This window comes from Numenius arquata, chromosome 12, assembly GCF_964106895.1.
Source record: "Numenius arquata chromosome 12, bNumArq3.hap1.1, whole genome shotgun sequence".
Lineage (NCBI taxonomy): Eukaryota > Metazoa > Chordata > Aves > Charadriiformes > Scolopacidae > Numenius > Numenius arquata.
In genome coordinates, this window is record NC_133587.1 from 20,791,547 (window position 1) to 20,813,960 (window position 22,414).

At 40.1% G+C, this 22,414-nt stretch overlaps 1 protein-coding gene across 1 annotated transcript; it reads right to left on the reverse strand.

Annotated features, from left to right (window-relative positions):
- Positions 1 to 287: 287 nt before the first annotated feature.
- GTPBP10 (GTP binding protein 10) lies at positions 288 to 14,276 on the reverse strand. Its single transcript, XM_074157009.1, has 10 exons — positions 14,206 to 14,276; positions 13,124 to 13,317; positions 12,939 to 13,030; positions 10,788 to 10,932; positions 8,124 to 8,197; positions 7,067 to 7,119; positions 3,749 to 3,856; positions 3,174 to 3,251; positions 2,082 to 2,205; positions 288 to 1,375 (listed from the first exon to the last, which is right to left on the reverse strand). Exons 1-10 carry the CDS (start codon positions 14,236 to 14,238, stop codon positions 1,158 to 1,160), a joined length of 1,119 nt encoding a protein of 372 aa, XP_074013110.1. The 5' UTR covers positions 14,239 to 14,276; the 3' UTR covers positions 288 to 1,157.
- Positions 14,277 to 22,414: the final 8,138 nt, after the last annotated feature.

Consider the following 22,414-nt stretch of genomic DNA (forward strand, 5'->3'; position numbering starts at 1 on the left):
GTACGAGGGTGGTGAGACACTGGAACAGGTTGCCCAGAGAAGCTGTGGATGCCCCATCCCTGGAGGTGTTCAAGGCCAGACCGGATGGGGCTTTGAACAACCTGGTCTGGTGGGTTGGAACTCTATATCTTAAGGTCCCTTCCAACCCAAACCATTCTATGATTAAAGAATTGTATTATGAGAAACATACCTTTCCTCCCAGTCGCTGTTTTTAACAAAATTTAGAGAAGCAGGGTTTGATAAGTATACTTACAAACCAAAATAAGACCAAGTTGAGACTCAGCCTTTGATGTATTCAGTCTTTTTTTGCTTTGCAATCAATTTAATAGCTTTGAAATAGAAAACACCCTTTACAACAAAGGACTTCTTATCTTGTTTCCACAGTAAAAGGTAAGTGTGCCTGCTCGTATTACAAAAAAATGGAACATTAACTATTTCCAAAAACGTATAGCTCTGTTGAAAAGCAGTCATCATTTTCTTCACCAAGGAGTAACATATACCCACAACTCCATAAAAGGAGGGACTCCCAAATTAAGTCTGGGAATTTGGAGTCAGGATTTGTATGATCAAGAGGACTACAGTAGGCACCAGCATGCGTGAAAAAAAAGCAGGCAGTGTGCATCAGCCTCGCGTTTTTGTGCTCCTACAAGTCACTTTCTTGCAGCCATTTATTTGTGTTTTCCTTTAGATCTTTAAAAATAACACCACCACCCCACCCCCCCAATCTGATACTTGCCAAAACAGCAGAACTGGTTCACCTCAGCAGTGCCAGACCCTGGAAAATTGCCCATCAGAAATTTCCCTGGGTACTTCCCATGTCCATGGCAAAATATGCAGGGGGGCTGAACATGCTCTGCGGGTTATATTCCTTCCATGCGTCTCATTCGGTACAAAGTATTCCAGGGATCAGCAGTTGTTAAGCAGTGCTCTGAGTTGCACATACTTTGGTCTTTACTCTGTTGAGTTGGTAGCCAACACCAATGAGAAAAACCTGTTCTTTTCCCCACTGTGTTCTACCGAAGTGCCAAAAGGAATTGAGACAATGGCGGGAAGCAGAGAACTGGACAGTGGTGGTAGAGGGAACAAAAATTAAATGGGAGGTCTGCATAGCAATGGGTTCATGTACACGCTAAAAATATTGGATCCGGCCAAGAATGCTAGTTTCTATTCATTTGTTCTTCTGAAGTTTGTAAAAGTAGCAGTTTCCTTCTCCGATATTCTTCATTCTCCTGCTCTGCTTCTTCATCTATGCATTTTCTTATATGTGCTTTTAGTTCCTCAATTCCTTCTCCAGTATATGTAGATAAAGGAATTATATCTTTGAATTCAAGTGTATTTGCAGGAATCATTTCTTCCTGTAGTAAGTGTAAGAAGTCTGAAAAATCATATTGAAAGAGTTATTACAATCCTCAAATATAATAATAATTAATAAATTACAGTAATAAACATAACTGCAATTAATAGAGAAGTATTATTTACTTAATCTTTAAAAAAAAAATAGCTAAAGTCTCAGAAGACAAGCACTAAGATAGCAGTTATACCATACTTACACACTCATGAGAAGATTCTATACCCTTCCTTTAAGATGAGTACAAAGAAATCCCAAGTTTAGAACACCGGAGATGGTTTTAAGCCTTCCTGGTTCTTATGCACCCCAATAATAGGAAGAAATTCACCCCTAATATCAAAACTGAAGTAAACTCCTACATAGGCCTGTCCAGAATTTTCATGTGTTTCGGTGAAAGTCACATGATAAATTGTATATACACGTGTCTGTAAGGGAACCTTCAACCAGGTTACTGTTATCCCAGATACTGAGACTGGAAATCTACTCTCCCACAGCATAGTTGGAAAAGAACTTCTAGGATATCTATATTTTATTTAAATACCTCTCCAGCAGTGAAGCCAGCACTACAGATGCACATAAACAGAGCTCTAAAGGCAGGAAGTGCTTTTAAAACATAGTAAATTTAATAGCTGACCTCACTTCAGTTTCAAACAACTCCTTGCCAATGCAGAGTCACCCCTGATGAAATCTTTTTACTACTTTTGTTGAAGGTTATTGTTTGAGGTAAATTTACCTTCAGGATTCTGTAGTTGTTTCATAAGTTCATTCAAGTTATCCTTTGCACAAGGCAAATCCATTTTATTAATGGCAAGAAGGGCAGGCTTTGTGAGAAGTTCCTCTTTGTACAGCTCCAGTTCCTTAAAAGACAAGTAAATTTGCCTTAATACGTATTTGTATTTTAAGAAGTGCTACTTCAATTTTACATCTCCTCTCTCATTTGTTTAATTGCCTAAATAGTCTTTCTTCTTAGGCAGCTGTGAGATTTACTCAGATGCTCAAGGTTGATGTATTAAAGCAGTCTGACAGAGGAAAATAACGTTCAGTGATTTTTTTACTCCAACACAGATGTTTCAGGTAAACAGGCTGGTCAATTCTGAAACAGCCTCCTATTAAATGAACGACCATTTTGTTTTTCTCATATATGCAAACACAAAATCAATTTCAGAAAAAGTTCAGATCTGTAAAACATATAAGCAAATTCTTTGGAGAATTTTCTGATTCTTAAGCATTTTAATGGACTACGGTTAAAATCAGAAATGGAATCACAACCATGAATCAGCTAAAAAGAAACAGCAATAGCTGAAATTCAGAAGACTCATCATTTTAAGTCATATAGCTAGAGAGAAAACAGCAGCTAAACTTGAAATTATGTAAAAGGTATTATTTTAATCAGAAGCAGTGGCAAGAGATTGAAACACTGACTGTCTGCAAAGCTGGGGCCTGATGTCTCATCTCCGTTAGGCTATGCAGTAAGGGCATCAAGGCAGGGATTTAACTATACCCATGTATTTCTACTTCCTAAAATGCTACCAGACTGAGGAACTGAAAATCATGTGTCTTTTCACCTTTGTTGGACTGTAAGAAACATCCCATATGCTACATAGATTAACAAAGGAACAGTTGTGCCCAATATGAAATAGAGCAGTTTCACCTGGACAGTTGAAAATAAAGATTTCATCATTCTAGAGAACCCTAAGCTTGTTAACTGGCCTTATATTATAAATCCAGAAAACACACTAACATTTGAAAATTCTTGATCAAAAGTGAGCCTCTTTCTTAGCTCAACACCTAACTACAACTGTCAATTAGGAAGATGAGAACCTACCTTTGTTAGAAGCAAGATAGTTTCAAAGGCTGTTCTAAACCGAGTCTTAATAGACAGCTGAAACCCAGAAATATCAACCTGAAAAAGTTACATGAAAACAATCTTTACGGTATTAAATTATGTTACAATATCAAGGTACTCTCCATCAACTACTTTGCGATAAAATGTCCATGTACGTGCCCTCATTCCTGGGCAAATAACAGAGGGCAACTATACACCAAAGTAACACCATAGACACTGGAAGCACAAACTGGTTGGTTCTGATACTGTGTTTCTCAAAGGTCTGATTTTTAAACCTTTTTTAAGGGGATTGTACAGGAAAAGGAAGGAGAAAAAAAATCATCCCATGCTTTAATTATGCTTGGAACACTTCACTGCTCTAAATTAATTTGCAAATTTTAATGATAAAGTATTTATCATCAGTCATTTGAGCATTCCATTCTGAAAACAGTATTATAGCTATATTTATCACAAAACATGCAAATTAAAAATTATTTCCTAAATTCCAACTACACTGCCACTAAGATGCATTTTATTTACGGCACTGCCTTGTATAAGCTATAAATTTAACTTACAACTAAGAGAAGCTGTTTGGTTCTCTCTACATGTTTGAGAAATTTGTGGCCCCTCCCTTTGTTTGCATGTGCACCTTCGATCAGTCCTGGGAGATCAGCTACTGAAATCTAGGAAAACAGAAAGATTTCCAACAAGCAAAACTGGTGACTTTAAACTATCAACATCCATTATCATTTTATATAAACAAAAGAACTCAAAGGAATGTCCAGAATATCTATTTTCAGAGACTATTTACAATTGTGTATTCCTGGGAATTGTGTGGGCGATCAGTTCTCCAGCAGTATGCACTAGCTGTTTCAATACAGTTAGAATCTATCATCAGAAGCAGATTTAAACAAAATGCTATTACACAGACACTGTGCTCCCCATGTTCCCCTGTCTATTCATTTATAGCTGTCTGCAATGTAGAAAACAGAGTGTAATAATACCTTGACAGAGATCGTGCAAAATTTACCTATTACCTGAGAATAAAACAGACTCTGAAAGGCAAGAAGATTAGGCTATCATGGTTGTGAAAAATTCAAACTGTCACTGGAAAAGAAATAAAGTCTGTACCTTGTGGCTACAGAGAATCATTATTTCAAATGATTATACTTTAACATTGTTCCCCTGAGCGCGAGAAGCTCCAAGAATTTGTCTTCTGCTTTTCAACTGAAATGAGATTTTGATTAGTGTATCAGCTTCCAACGAGAGGCCAGAAAAGACTGCCACAATGGACAGGGATCTTGCCATTTTCTCTGCTGTTTGGGAGGGCTGTACGCAGTTGTAGAGGAGAGCTGAGACATGAAAAAATAGAAGAATACTAAAATCCCCAAGTATCTACTCACTAGCTCACCGAAAGCTAAGACAGTGAAGCAAAGAAGAGCAAAAGCACGCTCTTCGAATATATCTAATACCCATTCAGACAGCAAGTGGATTCAATTAAACTGCCCAAAGCCAGCACGCCATACAATTTCAAGCGTGCTACCTATCGTAGAAGGAGGCTTTCTGCTATGAGCGAGTTACACTCCCACTCGTGTCACGCTAACTTTTAACCATTATGCATTTCTTAAATATTTGAATCCTTGCTTCAGAAATTTCCATCTACACAAATGTGAGATGCAACTGGATGAACCACAGATTTGTAGCTAGAAACAGGGAGAGAATAACTGAAACAGGAGAGAATCACTAGAGAATTAGAATAGAAACATCCACTTCCAGGTGTGATGGGTTTTGGTGCTGTAGTACCACCATCACCACTTTTTCCCCCCAACTTTAGTTCTCTTTCAAAGAATATTTTTTGCAGAGCTCATAAAGAAACTCACATGCTCTCAAAAGAGCACTTGGTTCAGATATTCTGGTAGAAAAAGTAAATGCCTCTGCTAGTTTACATGATCTGGTATTAAGACCTGAAGCCAGACCCAGATCCTCTACTTCTGTGCCCTTTCTTTTGCAAGCAGTAAGGACAGACAGCACCAGGTAATTCATGTGTATTTTCTTCTTTATAGTGTACTACGATAAAATAAGCAAATTGCCACATATTTCCTTAAAAACGTCAATGTTCCATAGGGGTAAAAAAAAAGATATAATAACCCAATCTCCCTTGAATGATACAGAACAGTCACCTCAACTATTGCTCTTAATTGCTTACATTGTTTTGTTTTCAGCAGTGGCAATACTGTGAACCGAAGTACTTCCTTTTGCTCACAGATGTTCCCTGTGATCACAATCACTAGTTCCCTTGATTTTAGAAAAAGAGATATTTTGTCCATATAGTTCCTATACAGCACAGCATAAAAACCATGAACTGCAGAAACAGCCCACAATAAAGGTCATTGGCTATGACATGAAACAGACTGCAGAAAAGAAAGCCAGGAGTGCAAGTAGTTCTCCTGCTGGAGAAAGATACACCAGTAAGAGCAAGAGGTCCCAATTCATGGCAAGTAGGTAGTTTTTTAAAAGGCTATAATTAATCCTGTTATTTGCAGCACAGTTTTCTAGGATAAGTTGCCCTAAACTAGCAGATAAAATGAATATACAAAAATTTTCCCTTAGATGTGTGCATCTCTACAGGGAACCTGATAAATTAGATGTACTTCCTTTAACATAGTTTTGTTAAAGCTTGTTAAATTAAGGTTTCAAGCATCAGCTACTGAATTCCCCCAAAGATTATTGCTTCTGAAAGTGAAGAGAGAAGTCTTCTGTCTTTTCACATCTGACAGGTATGCCTTTCTGGTTAACACATCTGAAACCCTTTTAGCATTTGCCTTTCATCTTGGAAGTAATGAGTCCAGTACTGCATGTATCATACACTTAAAAAACAAAACAAAAGCACATAAAAGAAGATTCAAGCTTGAGGAATCAAAATGTTTGCTGTAACCTTACGTGAACTTGAGGACCAAAATCTATTACCAAGAGTCTCATTTAGCGTTGTTTTTTCCCCCCTGTGGATACTGTAAAGAAGGATTCCAGGTGCCACACAGTATCTGACTTTACCTGAAGAACCCTGGTGGAGATCGGTTCATAAAAAATAAGGTGGTAGGGCAGTAGTACCAGTTCTCCAGAGCTACAGCCCACTATAGAAGAAACTGGAGCCAGGTACCACACCTCTCAGGTAGTGCACTAACCTGGCTGCTTAGGCAATCGCTATCACTTCATATTACTTTAGTTTTTTTATTAAAAAACAAAACAAAACCAAAACCCAAACAGAAACCAAACCACAAAAGGAAGTCAGAGCAGCCAACCTAGAGAGCCAGAACAGTAAGTTATAGGTAACTGGGTTATGTTCACTAAATTCCCTGTCATTTACTACTGCAGATCTGCAGCTATTGGACAAATTTGCCCTTATTTAAAATCCATTCTGAAAATGACTCATTCATTCCAGAGCTCTCTATACAGTGAACTTACAGAAAATTTGCCTTTTCTAAATAAAAATAACAGGTTGGTCTCTGAAACAATTCTTTTTTTATAGTCCTAAACTTAACAAGAGTATGGTACGACACAGTAAACTCAATTCCACCCACAAGCTCACAGCTCTAAGATTATAAAGCAGGATTAGAACCACAGAAAGGAGACAAGGGAAAATGAGAAGCCATATATTACAGTGACCTGAAATCAGCTCAGCATCATATTACTGCATTTAGCTATAAAGCTCTCTTATTTTTTTATAAAAATAGTACTTTCTCCACAACTTTCATTAAGTCCATGTAATTGCATTTTATATGTGTACATTATAGATACACTTATGAAAAACCTAAAAGTTTCCTTTTTCTTTCTGAAATTATGTTAAGCAACATAACTAACCATCATATACAACCAAAATGAATTTTCATACCAACCTGCTTATAATCTGCATACATGATCTTTCCTAGTTCAGGCTGTACTGTTGTAACTATGACAAGGGAAAAAAGAGGAGGGGAAAAACCAAAAATTTTTAACATGTAAAAAAATGTTAACGTTACAAAACATTTAAATGTTGCTTTCTCACTTCGTATTTAAATGAAACAAATGTTCACTAGCAGAAAAAAATAAGGCAAATGGTATGTTAAGAATTACTGGAAAAGGAATACAGGAAAAGCAAAACAAGAGACAAGAGACAAAAAAATCAGACCACTCAAAAAATCCGTGGTTCACCAGTCTTGGCACTGTCTGCAGTTCTGTTCCCATCATCCTAAAAAGAGAATAGAGGGGCTAGAGAAGCCTCAGACACAAAAAAGATTATTCAGACTATGGAATAACTTCCAAATAAAGAAAAATAAGGAAAGGCAAAGTGAGATAGGACTCTTCAAATTGAGAAAAAAATATAAAAAGGCTGTAGAGAATCAAGAGTGGTGCAAGAAGGTCATTAGTAGTAGGAATTATCAGTACTTGTACTCTTACTTTTTAATTAAAGAATGATCAGATGGCTAAACCTAATTTACTCATTAAAAAATAATAAAAATGGCATTTTTCAGTGGACAGATTAAAAATCAAAATCTCAAAATCTTACCCTATTGCAATAACAGGTCGTATCTATTTTCAAAGCATACAAGATGTTTATGCAAAGGAACTTGATGGTGCATATTCGGCACACTGAGGGTATGACACACCATGGAGAGTCCCAGATGGAATAAAATGGGCTGAGACTACAATTAATGTTAAATAGATCCTGCATAAACAGGTTGAAGCACTACGAGGGTGTACACATGAAAAACTGATGTGCTTAAAGGAACCGGACACTGAAACAGCAAGTTCTCTCTTTGAAGTATTTCTTAGAACTAAAAATTTGTGTAATTTATTTAGCAGGCAACATGGTTATCCCCTATTATTTATTATAAACCTGCAAACCAAGTCAAAGAAAAGACTTCTTGCTCTCATGAAAATATTACTGCTCTAAAAATAAGAGTATGAACTTACACGCATAATCTGCAATCTCAGGTTTGGCATGAGAAATCTTGCTTAACAAGGATGATTTTCCTGCATTTGGAAACCTAAAAGGAAAGTCAGGATTTATACATTGAATAAACACATGTGTGATTCCTGTATATTTTATTACCAAATTACCTTAGTCAAACTCAATGTTATCAACAATAATTTCTGCAGACTTATTTACTCACTTTTTTTTAAAAAAAACAACAACCAACAAACCCCAGATCATTATGATTTCTTCTAATCAAATCTGAATAGCTTTTCTAAATCCAACAGTGCTTCCCAAGGATGCAGGCAGGAGAGGTATGTAAATACACATGTAATAGATTTAAGGAAATCTTAAGCATCCAGGTCTACTTGAATTCAGTCTTCACACGCTAAAACTAATTCTGTAAACTACTTCTACATTCTAAACACCTGTTATGCAAATGCATCTTCTCAGTTGGATTTACAGTCTTTTGGTATACAAGTCATGGTTAATGAAACATTCTACAATTTAATTCCCAATGATACCTATGCTACAGTTTAGCTCATGTAGCAAAGCATATGTAAACTCTGTAAGTGCATCTATATGGGGAAGATGGGGAAAAGCGAGAGAGAGACTTCCTGTATACAGACACACACATGCAGAGTTTGTGTATGTTTTATGGCAACAAGGATGTTTGAGGAATCCTGAAATTAGGACTAACCTGCTTTGTTATCAAATAAACCAAAAGAATACCAGTAAAGCCCTAGAAGCTGGTCTGTGCAGACCTCTTATAACCTTTTCCCTCTAGCTATACCTGCGTACTATGACAAAAATGTTCCTCAAGGGATACGGTAGCTTTTAGAAAAGCTTCTTCACAGAATACACCTACTCATTGAAATGGAAACCTAAGTTAAAACTGAAATTATAACACATGCTTATTTTAAAGATTAACCTGAGCTGTAGAAGACACAATAGCCTTGATCTATGTCAAACTTGAAGCTAACGCTGACAGCAGAGCATAGACTATAGTCCTTATTTATAGCACCTGCTCCACACAGGATACCACAGAAGACTTGTGTTCCAGTCAAATTCCCAGTTGTTCAGCACAGCATTTCAGTGCAACAGTGATCAAAGAGAACTGTGTCTACAGGCAACTGATCATTGGTCACAAGATACAAAGACGTGTCACGCAGAAAGCCATATACCCTCCACCTGAATACATGGTGAATCACGACCTGTTAACAGGGACAACTCATAAGAACATGCACTATTGAAAAACAAGACTAGTATTACATGAAGGGGCTTTATAAAGGGGTTGTATACGGGGCTTTCTTCAAAAGAAAGAGACATAATGACTCTTGTTGTAACAGTAGAACTATTGAGGGTAGTTTTAATGTGCTCTGATGTTGAGAGGTGCTTTAAAGACATTCCAGAAGGTTACTCTGCTCATCTCCTCAAGTGAGTACCTTGTTTCCGCTGAGGTACAATATGCTCTTTGAAGCTTAAATAGCAACCCACACAATACATCACAACCTGTACCCAAACCTGATGGGCCTTTCTCAAGTCTGTGTGTTTTTTACCTGATCTAATAGCAAAACCACTTGCAAGTCTACTGAAATAAAAGTAACAAACACAAAGAGATCAAAGTACAACCACAAACTATCAGAGGCTGGCTGATTCATACTCTCAACAAGAAAATAATATGCTCCCCTAATAAATTGATAATGACTCTTTTAATCCATTTTAAAGGGAAACTGTCAGCCAAAATCTAAAATTAAAGCAGCACCAGTCCTAAACCTCCTATATTTTCACACACTCTCAAATAAAAAAAAAAATCTCTGTTGTGTAATTACTGAAGACCACTTGAAAATTATATAATGTCAGATAAATCTGACATTAACAGAATTATTTCTAATAAGCAAAAAAGGAAAAATGTAGGTAGAAAACCATGCTGTCTTCAAGTTTCCATTCTTCAGCAGTATAAACCAATTAGACTATTTCCACCTCAAACTCATTGTCAGTTTATGTTTCCTATGTTTTTTATTAATAAGGACCACGGGGCAGGGAGGGGGGAGTAACAGATGCTGAGTAGACTAATACTTTTACAATTGTAGTTTGTTGAAATCTTTCTCCAAATAGAAATATATTTATCTGCATTGTTATAAAGCAGCAACACTGAAGAAATCCAAGTCCTACTGTTCTGGTTTGTAACTACTTCCTTCCAACATTCCAAGCTGTTTATTTGGGAGAGTAGGTTATGCACGATTTGAAACTCTCTTTAAAACTACTGCTGAAAGTATCCACTTGTGCCAGTACCGTAAAGTGGAAGATGCAACAGAGACAGTGTTCTTGGCTCTGTTTCGCACCTCCTACTTAATTCATAAATACTAGCTAACAGTATTTTGATAATCACTGCAATTGCTAAATTCAAATATATTAATAATTATATATTACTCTGACTCATGAAGCCCTTCACCCATAAAATCATAACCAATACATTCCAAATTTTAAAACTAATTTTAGTAGGTTTAAACTCTATCTGATTTTTGCAAACCACAAGTAATTTAAGTGGCAATGCAAATGTACAATAACACTCATTCTCCAAACGTTCAAGTTTCTTTGGTATTCCATTTGAAATTTACTACTTTGTTTTCTAATATCAGTTCTCAAACTACAGTACTTACCCAACTAAGCCAACATCTGCTATAAGTTTCAAATCAAGATGAACAATTCGCCTCTGACCTTTGCAAGGCAAGAAGTTTGTGACCAAAGAGCCTCCAAGACCTCCGCGAGCTGCTAGGAATCTCTCTCCTGCTGCATTAAGTTCTCCTGAAAATAAATACACTAGTGAGAAAGGACAGCCCCCTGCAGTAGTTCAGTTGTGATTTTCCACTTGAGTCTATCTTCAATGAAGAGAAAATTTTCTGTATGCTTCCTTGCAAGAGCCATGCACTCAGGGTCATGGTATTTTTCCTTCTTCGGAAACAAATGAAAGCAATCACGCTCCAGTATTCTGCTCTGTCATATACTTACTCACTCCAAGAAAAGTGCTTAGGACAGGCAGGCAAAGTAGTAGTTCTGAAGTCTCCAATTCTTGAACTCAAGAATGCAAGGAAAAATCTGCATTGACAGAGATGTAGCTACAGCAAACTCTTCAGGTGTTCCCTATTTTTTCATTAAGATGCAGGCTATAATATCTCCCTTAGGGTTAGAATAATTAAAAAAAAAAAAAAAGGCAAAATTTGAATATATAATTCAGGGATAGCTTTAGACACTGACGTGCCTACATCATAAACAGTTCTTGCCATACATCCAATTTTGTTAAACACCCAAATTGGAGTCATCTTTGAATTTAGTTTGAACTTTGAACAACATCAGAAAAAAACTTCTGCGTAACTGCAAAGGAGCCATTGAGAGCCATTCCAAGAGCACCGTGTTGAAAGAGATCTTCCTGGTTACTACCAAGTACCACTCTTTAAAAAAAAAAGAGTAAAAACCAGGTAAGTATTTCAGATGACTTGAGATATTGACATTTGGCAAGGATCTTTATTGTTTAAGCAATGTCATAATTCAGTAAAGTTACAAGGAGTTTATGGACAAATAATTTATGTAAGGTCATTAATTTTGTTTAATTAACAAGTTTGCAGATGACACCAAGCTGTGTGGTGTTATTGATACACCAGAGGGACGGGATGTCATTCAGAGGGACCTGGACAGGCTGGAGAGGTAGGCCCAGATGAACCTCATGAGGTTCAACAAAAGCAAGTGCAGGATTCTGCACCTGGGAAGAAACAATCCTCAGTATAAATACAGACTGGGGGATGAGGTGTTAGAAAGCAGCCCTGAGGAAAGGGACTTGGGGGTGCTGATTGATGAGAAGCTGGACATGAGCAGGCAATGTGCTCTCGCAGCCCAAAAGGCCAATCACATCCTGGGCTGCATCAAAAGAAGTGTTGCCAGCAAATCCAGAGAGGTGATTCTGCCACTTTACTCTGCTCTGGTGAGACCTCACCTGGAGTACTGTGTGCAGGTCTGGAGCCCTCAATATAGAAAGGACATGGACCTGATGGAGCGGGTCCAGAGGAGGGCCACCAAAATGATCAGGGGGCTGGAGCACCTCTCCTATGAGGACAGACTGAGGGAGCTGGGGTTGTTTAGCTTGGAGAAAAGGAGGCTCCAGGGAGACCTAATAGCAGCCTTCCAGTACCTGAGGGGGGCCTACAGGAAGGCTGGGGAGGGTCTGTTTACAAAGGCCTGCAGTGACAGGACGAGGGGCAATGGTTTTAAGTTGGAGAAGGGGAGATTTAGATTGGATATTAGGAAAAAGTTCTTTACCATGAGGGTGGTGGAACACTGGAACAGGTTGCCCAGGGAGGTGGTTGAGGCCCCTTCCCTTGAGATATTCAAGGTGAAGCTCGATGAGGCCCTGGGCAACCTGGTCTAGTTGGGGGTGTCCCTGCTGACTGCGGGGAGGTCGGACTAGATGGCTTTTGGAGGTCCCTTCCGGCCTGGACCAATCTATGAATCTATGAATTAATGATTCTGTGGAGAATCAGTATGGCTTTCAGCCTTTAACACTTGTTTGCAAGGGCAATTTTCTTTCTGCTGCATGTAGAGATACAAACTGACTATTGCTAATTTCTGGAAGGGAATTTTCTTGCTTTTCTAACAATTTCTACAGCGTGTTTTTTGTCAACTCTTTGCCAAAACAAAGGAAAACAAACACATTTTGGGAGATGCGTAACCTTAGAACATTCTAGTGTTAGAAGTCAGCTAGATGCTATCAATAAATACATTATCTACTAGATACATTAAAACAAAGCAAAAGTTCTTACCAATCTGCGTGCCATCATTACAAAGAATTGAAATTCCCAGAGGCACATGAACTTCACAATCTTTTCCTTTTTCACCTTTTAGTGCTTTAACACTGGGAGAAATTAAACCAGATTTAGTAATTTAAGCCGACATTTTGCTTTCTGGAAAAGATGTGTGTAACAACTTTCATTAAGCAGATTCTTACCTGCTGTTGGCTCCTGTTCCAGCTATAAATCGCTTCTGGGGATATCTGTGCTTTATGCTCTTTAAGGTAGTTCTTTCTTGGGCGACTAACCAGACGTCGCCACCTCTCCCTCCTTCCCCACCTAGACGAGGATAACCCATTCCACCAGTTCCTCCTCTCACGTAGACCCGTAAACTGTCTATAAAGTTGCCATACTAAAAAACCCAACAAGTTTCATATCAGCATTGATGTCAAAAGAACAAAGTCAAAAGTTTACCAAGAAGTTTTGGTTGGGACATGGTTGAGACATCAAGAAACGTACCGAATCTCGAGCAGGATGTGAAACAAAACAATGTGTTCTTTTGCAGTTGCTAACTTAGACATAAGATAGTAAAAAATGTAACTTCTGGACCAAACTTGAGGCAAGAGTGTATCCCCAACTAACCGTGGGTAGTTATAATGCTAAAATACACCCACACACCCAGCCACCCCCACCCCCCCTTCATGAATGATGAGCACGCTAATCAGGTAACCTCGCTAAATGTTTTAATCGCGAGTTCAGATGAGTATGTGTTGTTAGGAGTGGTGAGGCAATTAACCAATCAGCTGTATTTTATTGTTACAAACAGCGGGCGGTTGGAAAGGCCTGTGTGCTGGCTGTGGGTAAGTGCCCAGCACCCGACCCTGCAGAGCTGAAATAAACCCACATATGGGCACCAGCTGTGCTGATGGGCGCCCGCACACCGGGAGAAGTGCCCTCACGTAGGGACAACAGTACTATGTTCCGCTTACAGCTCATTCTGTAGCCGTTAGAATCAATGTGGCTAGAGCTGCTTAGGCAGAACTTTTCTCTGATGGCACTAAGGAACCTTCAGGAAACAGACAGGTAACCCGCCGAGATATTTTTAGGGAGAGAGAGATCTGACGTTTCTCCCCCGGCAGCCATCCCTCGCTGCCCGGCCTGCACAGCCTCACGGGCACAGCCAGGGCCCCGCGGGGCCGCCGCCGCCCGCCGGCTCTCCCCGCCGCTCTGGCTCTGCCTGCGCGGGGGCTGCGCCCACCCAGCGCCCGTCCCCACCGCTCCCCGGGCCGCCCGCACCGACCTTCCGCAGCAGGGCCGCACCGCACCGCACCATGGCGGCAGCCGCCGCCTCCCGAGCTCGCGAGGGGCGGGAACAGCGGCCGCTGAGGCGCAGGGAGGGCGGGCCCGGGCCGCAGGCGGCTGTGTGGAGAGGACAGGGCAAGAGAGCGGGCGGGGTCAGCGCCCCAGCGCCAAGGGTGCGGCTGCCGGCCGGGGCAGCGCAGCAGGGAGCGATCAGCTGCCCCCCGTTCCCGTCAGGCCGGCGGCCGCCCTGACGGCCGCGGCAGGGCCGTGTCTGGAGCAGTTGGGTGCGCGCCGCCCCTCCCGCCCACGGCCGCGGCCTGCTTTGGCGGCCTCTCGCCGCGGTCTGGCAGGGCCGGTCCTTCGAGAGCCGCTGGCAGGGCAAGGGACAGGCCTGGTTTGCTGCAAAATGTCGGCTTCTCGCTGCAGTCTTCCCCGTCCCCCCAAAGCATTTCAAGGCGACAGGCGTTATGGCGGTTTCAGGCCGAGGTGCGGTCATGGCCGCCTGAGAGGAGAGCAGGGCCCCGGCTGCTGGAGCTGTGAGGTTTGGGGCAAGATGCGCCATCTCCAGCCGCGTGTTCTCCCTGGAAGCGGTATGCTGATGAGATACCGCATCTGCTGCTGGCTTTGCCCATGCAGTGGATCCTTTAAAGCCCGTTGGTCATACTGCTAATGCGCTCTCCCTCAAGAAATTGGGACCTGACCTTTCCACCAGGGCTAGTTGTCAGGGTAAGGATGTCCATGTTTGAAAGTACATGGCTTTAATAAGGCTTATAGTGCTTTACAGTTCATAAGTGGTCACAAATGAGAAATTACTTTGTAAATAATGACATTAATAAGGTCAGAAGGGTAAAATTGGTGAAAAAATGGCCCCCAAGTTAGTTCTTTCACAAGTGTTTGTTTTGTAGAAAAGTTTTTTTCAGACAGTATGAGCGTATTTTCAGTGGGTTTTTTTCAAAGCACAAATCCTTATTAAAAATATTATTCTATTCCTTCTTACAGCCTTTCCACAAAATTTTACATTCTCAGTTGCACTTGTTAGCCATCTGAGCCGAATCATTACCATTTACAGTAATTTAATACTAAAAATAAGTTCAACAAGGGATTTTATCTACTACAGAATTAAAAAAAACAATTTAGAAAACAATGTTGTGCTGTATACATGCTAAATGGCCCAAGAGAACATTTAAGTGGTATCCGGGATATATCGCAACATGTGAGTGTTGTCCAGTGCCACTTTAAGAATGTAAATTTGGTTTTGTTAGCTGTTTGTTATTTTTGTTTCTTAGTTGCTTCATGACCTAGGACACCAGATTTGGACACTGTATTACAAAATATGTGCAAAATAGTAGTTACATAGTTAGATTCTTCTGTATATTACTGTTTGGTCCTTATGTTTGCTGTAATTTTCCTTTACTTTTTACACTATAAAAGTTAGGCCAATACCTACATTTAAAAATCGACCTATATATAGTTCTATATAGTCAGCTAATTAGGGCAAAGAAACTAAAATGCTAAAATTTTAGGTGTAGATTCGAAAAAAAAATATTTTTTTTTAAGAAAAGGGGGAAGAATGAATAAAAAATCCAAATTCCTAATGTTGTGCTTTTCAGCTGACCCACACTTCTCTCTCTGACTTAAAAAAGCAAACTGTGTATTTTGCACCTGGGTTATTCAGAAGACGGTACAGATGAAACGTGGCTGTCATTCCGAATGAGTATTCCTGATGACTTCTGATGATCTTCATGAATGAATAAAATAATAACCTACTTCAATCAAATACAATTTTACAAGCTACTACAGTATGAAATGAGGGTGGTTTTTTTGTCTTGAAGTGTCATATTCTATGGGAGTTTTTAGTAGTATTTTCAGAAGGCCTTAGTCCCCTTTATGAACCTTTTCTTTCCACCTACGTGTATGGAAAAACACATTCAAAAGCTTTTCACTCTGTTGACTATTACAGACCTGCTTTTTTTTCTGCTGTTCTGTGTTATTTTTAGCAATCAACTACATATTCTGCTTCAGCTAAAAATGTTTATAATTTCTACCAACTGGACCTGCTTGTGTCATACTGTTATGACCTAAGTTAAATCCCCCAAATTCCAAGTATGCCTTTCCTCAGTGCCAATCCGGACTGTAATTACTTATCTTTGAAAGAAGAAAAATGACGTGGCCAACTACAGACCCGGAAGCCTGGTCTCAATCTCATGCAAAGCTTTGGAAAAACTCAGATTTCCCCTATTAATACTCTATTGATAAAACATTTGATATAGTATCACCTGGGAAGGAATGAGATTATGGGGGTTAGGAGAGAAATTGTGAAGTGAGATAGCCACAAGTAATGTTAAGGAAGATGTCAGGCTTAAATGTTTGGTTTTAGGATGGTTTTTTGTAGTAGCCCTGATAAAATCAATAAGAACATACTGATGAAATCTGTTAATGATATATATTTAGGAGTCATCATAAGTACGGAAAGTATCTCAGGAGATGCATTTCATTTAAAGTAGGGAGGTATTACTGTCATTGTTCAAGGCCCTGGTGAAATCTCATTTGGGGTACTGTGAAAACTTCTAATTAATTGTTCTATGCTGAGCTAAGGTTGAACTGAAAGAGGGGTAGAGGGAGGTTAGATGCATCACCAGAGAGCTTGAGAGCCTTTCCTACAAACAGATTTTAGGATGGCTCAGCTCGTTTACGTCAATAAAACAAAAACAGAGAGGATATACGAGTGCCGTCTATAAATATATCAGGAAAGTAGACATGAAGGATGAAAACCATTTAATTTGCGGGGCGATGTTGACACAAGCAAAAACAGGTATGGCCTATTCATTAATAAATATATCAGGAAATTAGAATAATGTTTCTAGTCATTACAGCAATCAAATGCTGAAACAGCTTTTCCGTGGAATCAGTGGGAGCGAAGATATGCCCGTTTTTAATAGAGTACTTGATAAATTTATGAGGTGATTGCACAAGAGAGCTTTCTGTAGCAGCAGGGAACTAGGCCCCATCATTCAGGAGGACATCTCTGTTCTGTGTCACCATGCCAATTAATCGTACTGATAGCAGAACATTTTGTCCAGATGTATAGTTCGTAATACAGGAAGGACTTGTCAGTCCAATCTGACTAGCAGGCAAGGTTCAGAAGTCCTTACATATGCAAAAGTTAGACTGTGCTACCGTGACGTCGGTAAAGCATACAGTAGAAAATAAAGCATTACATAGAAAATAATAGAAAAAAGGAGTTAAGCAAAAGAACTTTTAAGTGAGGTGAAGTAAGTGTGGGGAAGTTGCAGATGCAAGAAGGTTATCGGCAAAGTTCTTCAAGGATCAGGTCATAGGCCCTGACATCTCCTTGAATACCAGTACAAGTATATGTCAAATTACCCCGTGTTTTCATGCTTTGTTCTTTGAATTTAGACCTGTTGAATTGTTAGGACTGTCGAGAGCAGCAGGGTCTGTAGCTTGTTGACTTAGCAGAGTCTTATTTATACTCAGCGTGCTGAACTCCCTAACACACAGCAGGAGGTGACATCCAACAAGAGGTTAATATGTAGACTGATGCCAGTAGAGATGCCAGCAGAGCTACTAACTAATGTTAATTCAACTCATGGAATCGCTCCACAGCTCAACCTCAGAAAAAGAGAAATAAAGAAAAACAGATCTCCTGTGGATGTTGCGAGTTGAAGGTGTTAAACCCATTGACGTAACACTGGGTGTATTTCAGCACTGAGCAAGCTTGTGCCACCAAGCTCATACCAGCAGGGAGTTAAGTAACATTTCGTTTGAAATTGCTATTGTGTATTTTCTGGAACCTTTTATACCAGTAAGTACATGATCACACACCCGTGATGCTAAAAAATACTGAAATGGAATAATTTAAAATTCTAAAGTTTGAGGATATTTAGATGGTTTATTTTCTAAATACTTCAAAAATGAATCCGGTCACTTGAAGAGACACTCTGCTTTGCCGGGGCAGCACTGATTCTATCATCTTTTCCTTTTGATTTGTGTTGGCTGTTTGATCAGTGGTGGGTGTGCCGTACTTGAACTCCAGTGACGGGGCTGTGAGCACTTCACTGTCAGGCCTGATCGTAGAACATCACTCTTGTTATTTCTTTACTTCAGATGATGCTAAACAGTGATGCAGAGGGTGACTCAGTTCTTTATCTTCAGTGAATCCTGTTTACGTAAGAGTGTGCAGGTGTGTAGTCACAGAGATATCTGTAATTCAGTCCTACAAAAGGCTGATAGCGTTTTAAAGCTCTCCAAACTGATTTATACGTAATCAATGCATATTCTGAGTTTCATGCTAAATAATGCTTCAGTTCCTGCTCTTTCTGTTCTCATTGTGTATGTCACATACTGGTATATGATAGCTTGAAGATAGCTCTACCAAGTCATGGTTTTTCCACTCTGTTCCTTTTCTCTCATTATAGAAATCACTAGGTGGTGCGCTGTCATCACTTCTAACAAGATTAAGCTGTAAAATCTCTCCACAAGAATTTTAAAGCTTCCAGCAGCAGTTCATTTAAATTTGTACTTTATGTGTTGTTTTTCTTGGTCTAGAGAAGAACTAACTTTGGTGGAAATAGTTAAAAATTAAGCTGAAATATTTTAGCAACACAGCTTTATTTTGAAGTAGAGTTGAAATAATTAACAAACGCAAGTCAAATTTCTTTCCTTGCCTTTCTGAACATGCACACAATGGTTCATTGCAATGCTGGGAAGCTGGCATAAAGGTCTTTGTAGTTGAAAGAAGTATCTACACCAACACGTCCAAGGTCCAGATGTTCTAAAAATTTGATGTATTACTTTTATAGTTTCAATTAAAAAAAAAAATGGAAAGAAGAGATAGAACCAATGCCAAGGATACACTCTTCAGTACAATGCAGTGCCACTAGATGGAGGCACCCAACTGCAATAATAAAAAGAATAAGCTGAAGCACAACAGTTCAAAACTCATGCTATAGAAAAACTATCAATGTTGGAAGAATTTCAAGGAAAAAAATCTTGTTTTTCATAAGTTTGGTTATCAATTAAAAATTGCAAAATGATAGAAACAGCCACTTTTGTCTTTAATCCCATCTCATAAAACGTGCTGTGTGAAATGGCTGTACTGGAGTCTGTAGGTTTACACATGGTGTACGCTGCAACTTTGGAATTATTCCTGTACCCCTGCAGGGTGGAGAACACAACACAATTTTTCTCTAAATCCCATTTTTATTTAGTCACCAGCTGAAAAAAAAGTCTGCTTTCCCAAGTACATGAACAGGGTCTCCGGTTTGAAGGGCTTTCACCTACCACCCAAGCTTTTGTGTAGCCTTGGTACATTATATTTTATGAAGCTGTCACAGATTGACTTACCTTGACCTTACCTGTTCTGAGATAGAAATTGTCGTAACAATACTTACCTAGTAATCATGATCAGTATCTTTCTTCACAGTGCTTCCATTCTACAAACTTCATGTAATGTCCTGCAGGATTATTAGTTACTAATGATTTTGATCTCTGTCAATTTAATTTCCTGGGTTCATCCTTGGTCCAGGTGGCATTCTCCCATGGGTGATAATCCCTCAGTGCCTGACTGACAAAGATGCATAATGCCATAAAGGAAAATGAAATATGAAAGTCAATGTTCAGAACTGTTTTCACTCGGGGAGGTGAATTTTTAAACATTATCAAAGAACTTTCACATAAATTCTTAAGAGAACATTGTTGATAACGTAGCACTTTAAACAGAATTTCTTACTTGAAAGGATTTTTCTAAGAAAAATAAGTTCCTTAACATTTTGATTTCTATAGTTGTGTTCTGGGAATACCTCATTTTAAGATAAAAAAATAGTGATTTTTTTTTAAATGAGATTAGGAAAAGCATGAGAAGTGTGATAAAAATTAATCTGCATGTTGAAGAGAAGGGATGGAGGGCTGCCACCAGTGGCTGCTGGAGTAGAAGGAAATCACCATGTTCGCACCAGTATCCGATGCTCCTGCACTGAGATGTTGTCAGTGGGGACGAAATGACAAGAAGGAATTGGTGCAGTGGCTGAGCAGCTGTGCAACTCCCTACTTCTTTACATGCCTTTAAATGCCTTTGGAATGTTGGCTGTTTCCCTGTTGAGATTAATCATGCTAATAAACTTGATGGTGCATAAAGCAAACAAAAAGAGAAAAAGCTCTTCTTAGCTTGAAAAGTTACTGAAAACTATTTTCATTAATGATACAAGGAGCTTTCTTAAAGGTAGGTTCCTTGTACAGCCTTCCTAAGGCTTTAATCTCCTTGGTTATGAATGCTGCTTTAGAATGGCAAGGAGTAATTACATCTAATACAGCTTTGGCTCCTTTCAATCACAGAATCTTCATGGGTGGAAGGGACCTTTGAGATCATTGAGTCCAACCACAAAAAAAAAAACCAAACAAACACACACCCCCCCCCAAGCCCCCCAAAACCACCAAACAGACACAGACAGACAGACACAAACCAACAATCTCGGGCACTAGAGCATGCCCTGAAGTGCCACATCTACACGTTTCTTAAATACCTCCAGGGATGGTGACTCCACCACCTCCCTGGGCAGGCTGTTCCAGTGCCTGACCACCCTCTCAGTAAAGTAATTCTTCCTAATATCTGATCTAAACCTCCCCTGCCGCAACTTCAGACCATTTCCTCTGGTCCTGTCATTATTCCATTGGGAGAAGAGGCCAACCCCCACCTCTCTACAACCTCCTTTCAGGTAGTTGTAGAGGGCAATGAGGTCTCCCCTCAGCCTCCTCTTCTCCAAACTAAACATGCCCAGTTCCCTCAGCCTCTCCTCCTAGGACTTGTTCTCTAGACCCCTCACCAGCTTGGTGGCTCTCCTCTGGACACACTCCAGCATTTCAATGTCCTTCCTGTAGTGAGGGGCCCAGAACTGAACACAGCACTCGAGGTGAGGCCTCACCAGTGCCCAGCACAGAGGCACCATCACTGCCCTACTCCTGCTGGCCACGCTATTCTTGATACAGGCCAGGATGCCGTTGGGTTTCTTGGCCACCTGGGCACACTGCTGGCTCATGTTAAGCCGGCCGTCCACCAATACCCCCAGGTTCTTTTCTGCTGGGCAGCTTTCCAGCCACTCTGCCCCAAGCCTGTAGCGTTGCTTGGGGTTGTTGTGACTGAAATGCAGGACCCGGCACTTGGCCTTATTAAACCTCATCCCATTGGCCTTGGCCCATTGATCCAACCTGTCCAGGTCCCTCTGTAGAGCCTGCCGACCCTCAAGCAGATCAACACTCCCACCTAGTTTGGTGTCATCGGCAAACTTACTGAGGGTGCACTCAATCCCCTTGTCTAGATCATCAATAAAGATATTAAACAAGACTAGCCCCAAAACTGAGCCCTGAGGGACACCACTGGTGACCGGCCACCAACTGGATTTCACCCCATTAATTACAACTCTCTGGGCACGGCCATCCAGCCAGTTTTTTACCCAGTGAAGAGTACACTTGTCTATGCCATGATTCGCGAGCTTCTCCAGGAGAATGCTGTGGGGGATGGTGTCAAAGGCCTTACCAAAGTCCAGGTAGACAACAATGAGACAGAGAGCTCAGAGATAAGCTAACTATATTCCAGTCTTCCAGATGTTTGGGGTTTTGTTTTTTTCTTTTCTATGTAGCTGTGTAGGTTCAAACATGGCTTATTTTTTTGAAACAAGATTTTGAACCAGTGTTTCCATTGCTTAGCTGGAAAGACTTGCAGAAGATCACTAGTTATTCTGAATGTTGTCAGTTTAGAACAGGTTTGTATTTGCCCTCAAGTGCTGTATGCGTTGTTTTCATGACAGAAATCACTGTTTACACTTGAAAGAACAGGCTGTTCCTGTCATGTTGTGTTCCACCAAAGCACGTTGTGAAACCTTAACAGACCCAATTTCACTAGGTACTTGTCCTGTGTTCTCGTCAGCCATGCCTGCCTTTGAAGAGAGGAGGTTCTCTGGAGCTGGGACTCTCACTGGTTTTACAGGCTTCAGCCATCATGATTCTCGGTACATTGCTTTTCATATGTGGGAATATACTGCACGGAAAAATGAAGTTTAAATTACAGTCCTGAGCTGTTGGGTGACCCCCAAATTTAAGAAAGCAGCAGCTGCAGTTTAGTTACCCCAGTCTGCAGAGCAGACGGCATTCCTTCAGGGAACATCTCATGCAGGAGAGTTTCTGGTGTGGAGCCA

Bases quoted from the DNA above. Each gene is read 5' to 3' on its own strand.
- GTPBP10 (XM_074157009.1), bottom strand. From the start codon at position 14,238: ATGGTGCGGTGCGGTGCGGCCCTGCTGCGGAAG. The intron at 13,318-14,205 runs GTCGGTGCGGGC...TGGGTTTTTTAG, and splicing joins GTGCGGCCCTGCTGCGGAAG to TATGGCAACTTTATAGACAG. The intron at 8,198-10,787 runs GTAAGTACTGTA...CTTTCCTTTTAG, and splicing joins GCAGATGTTGGCTTAGTTGG to GTTTCCAAATGCAGGAAAAT.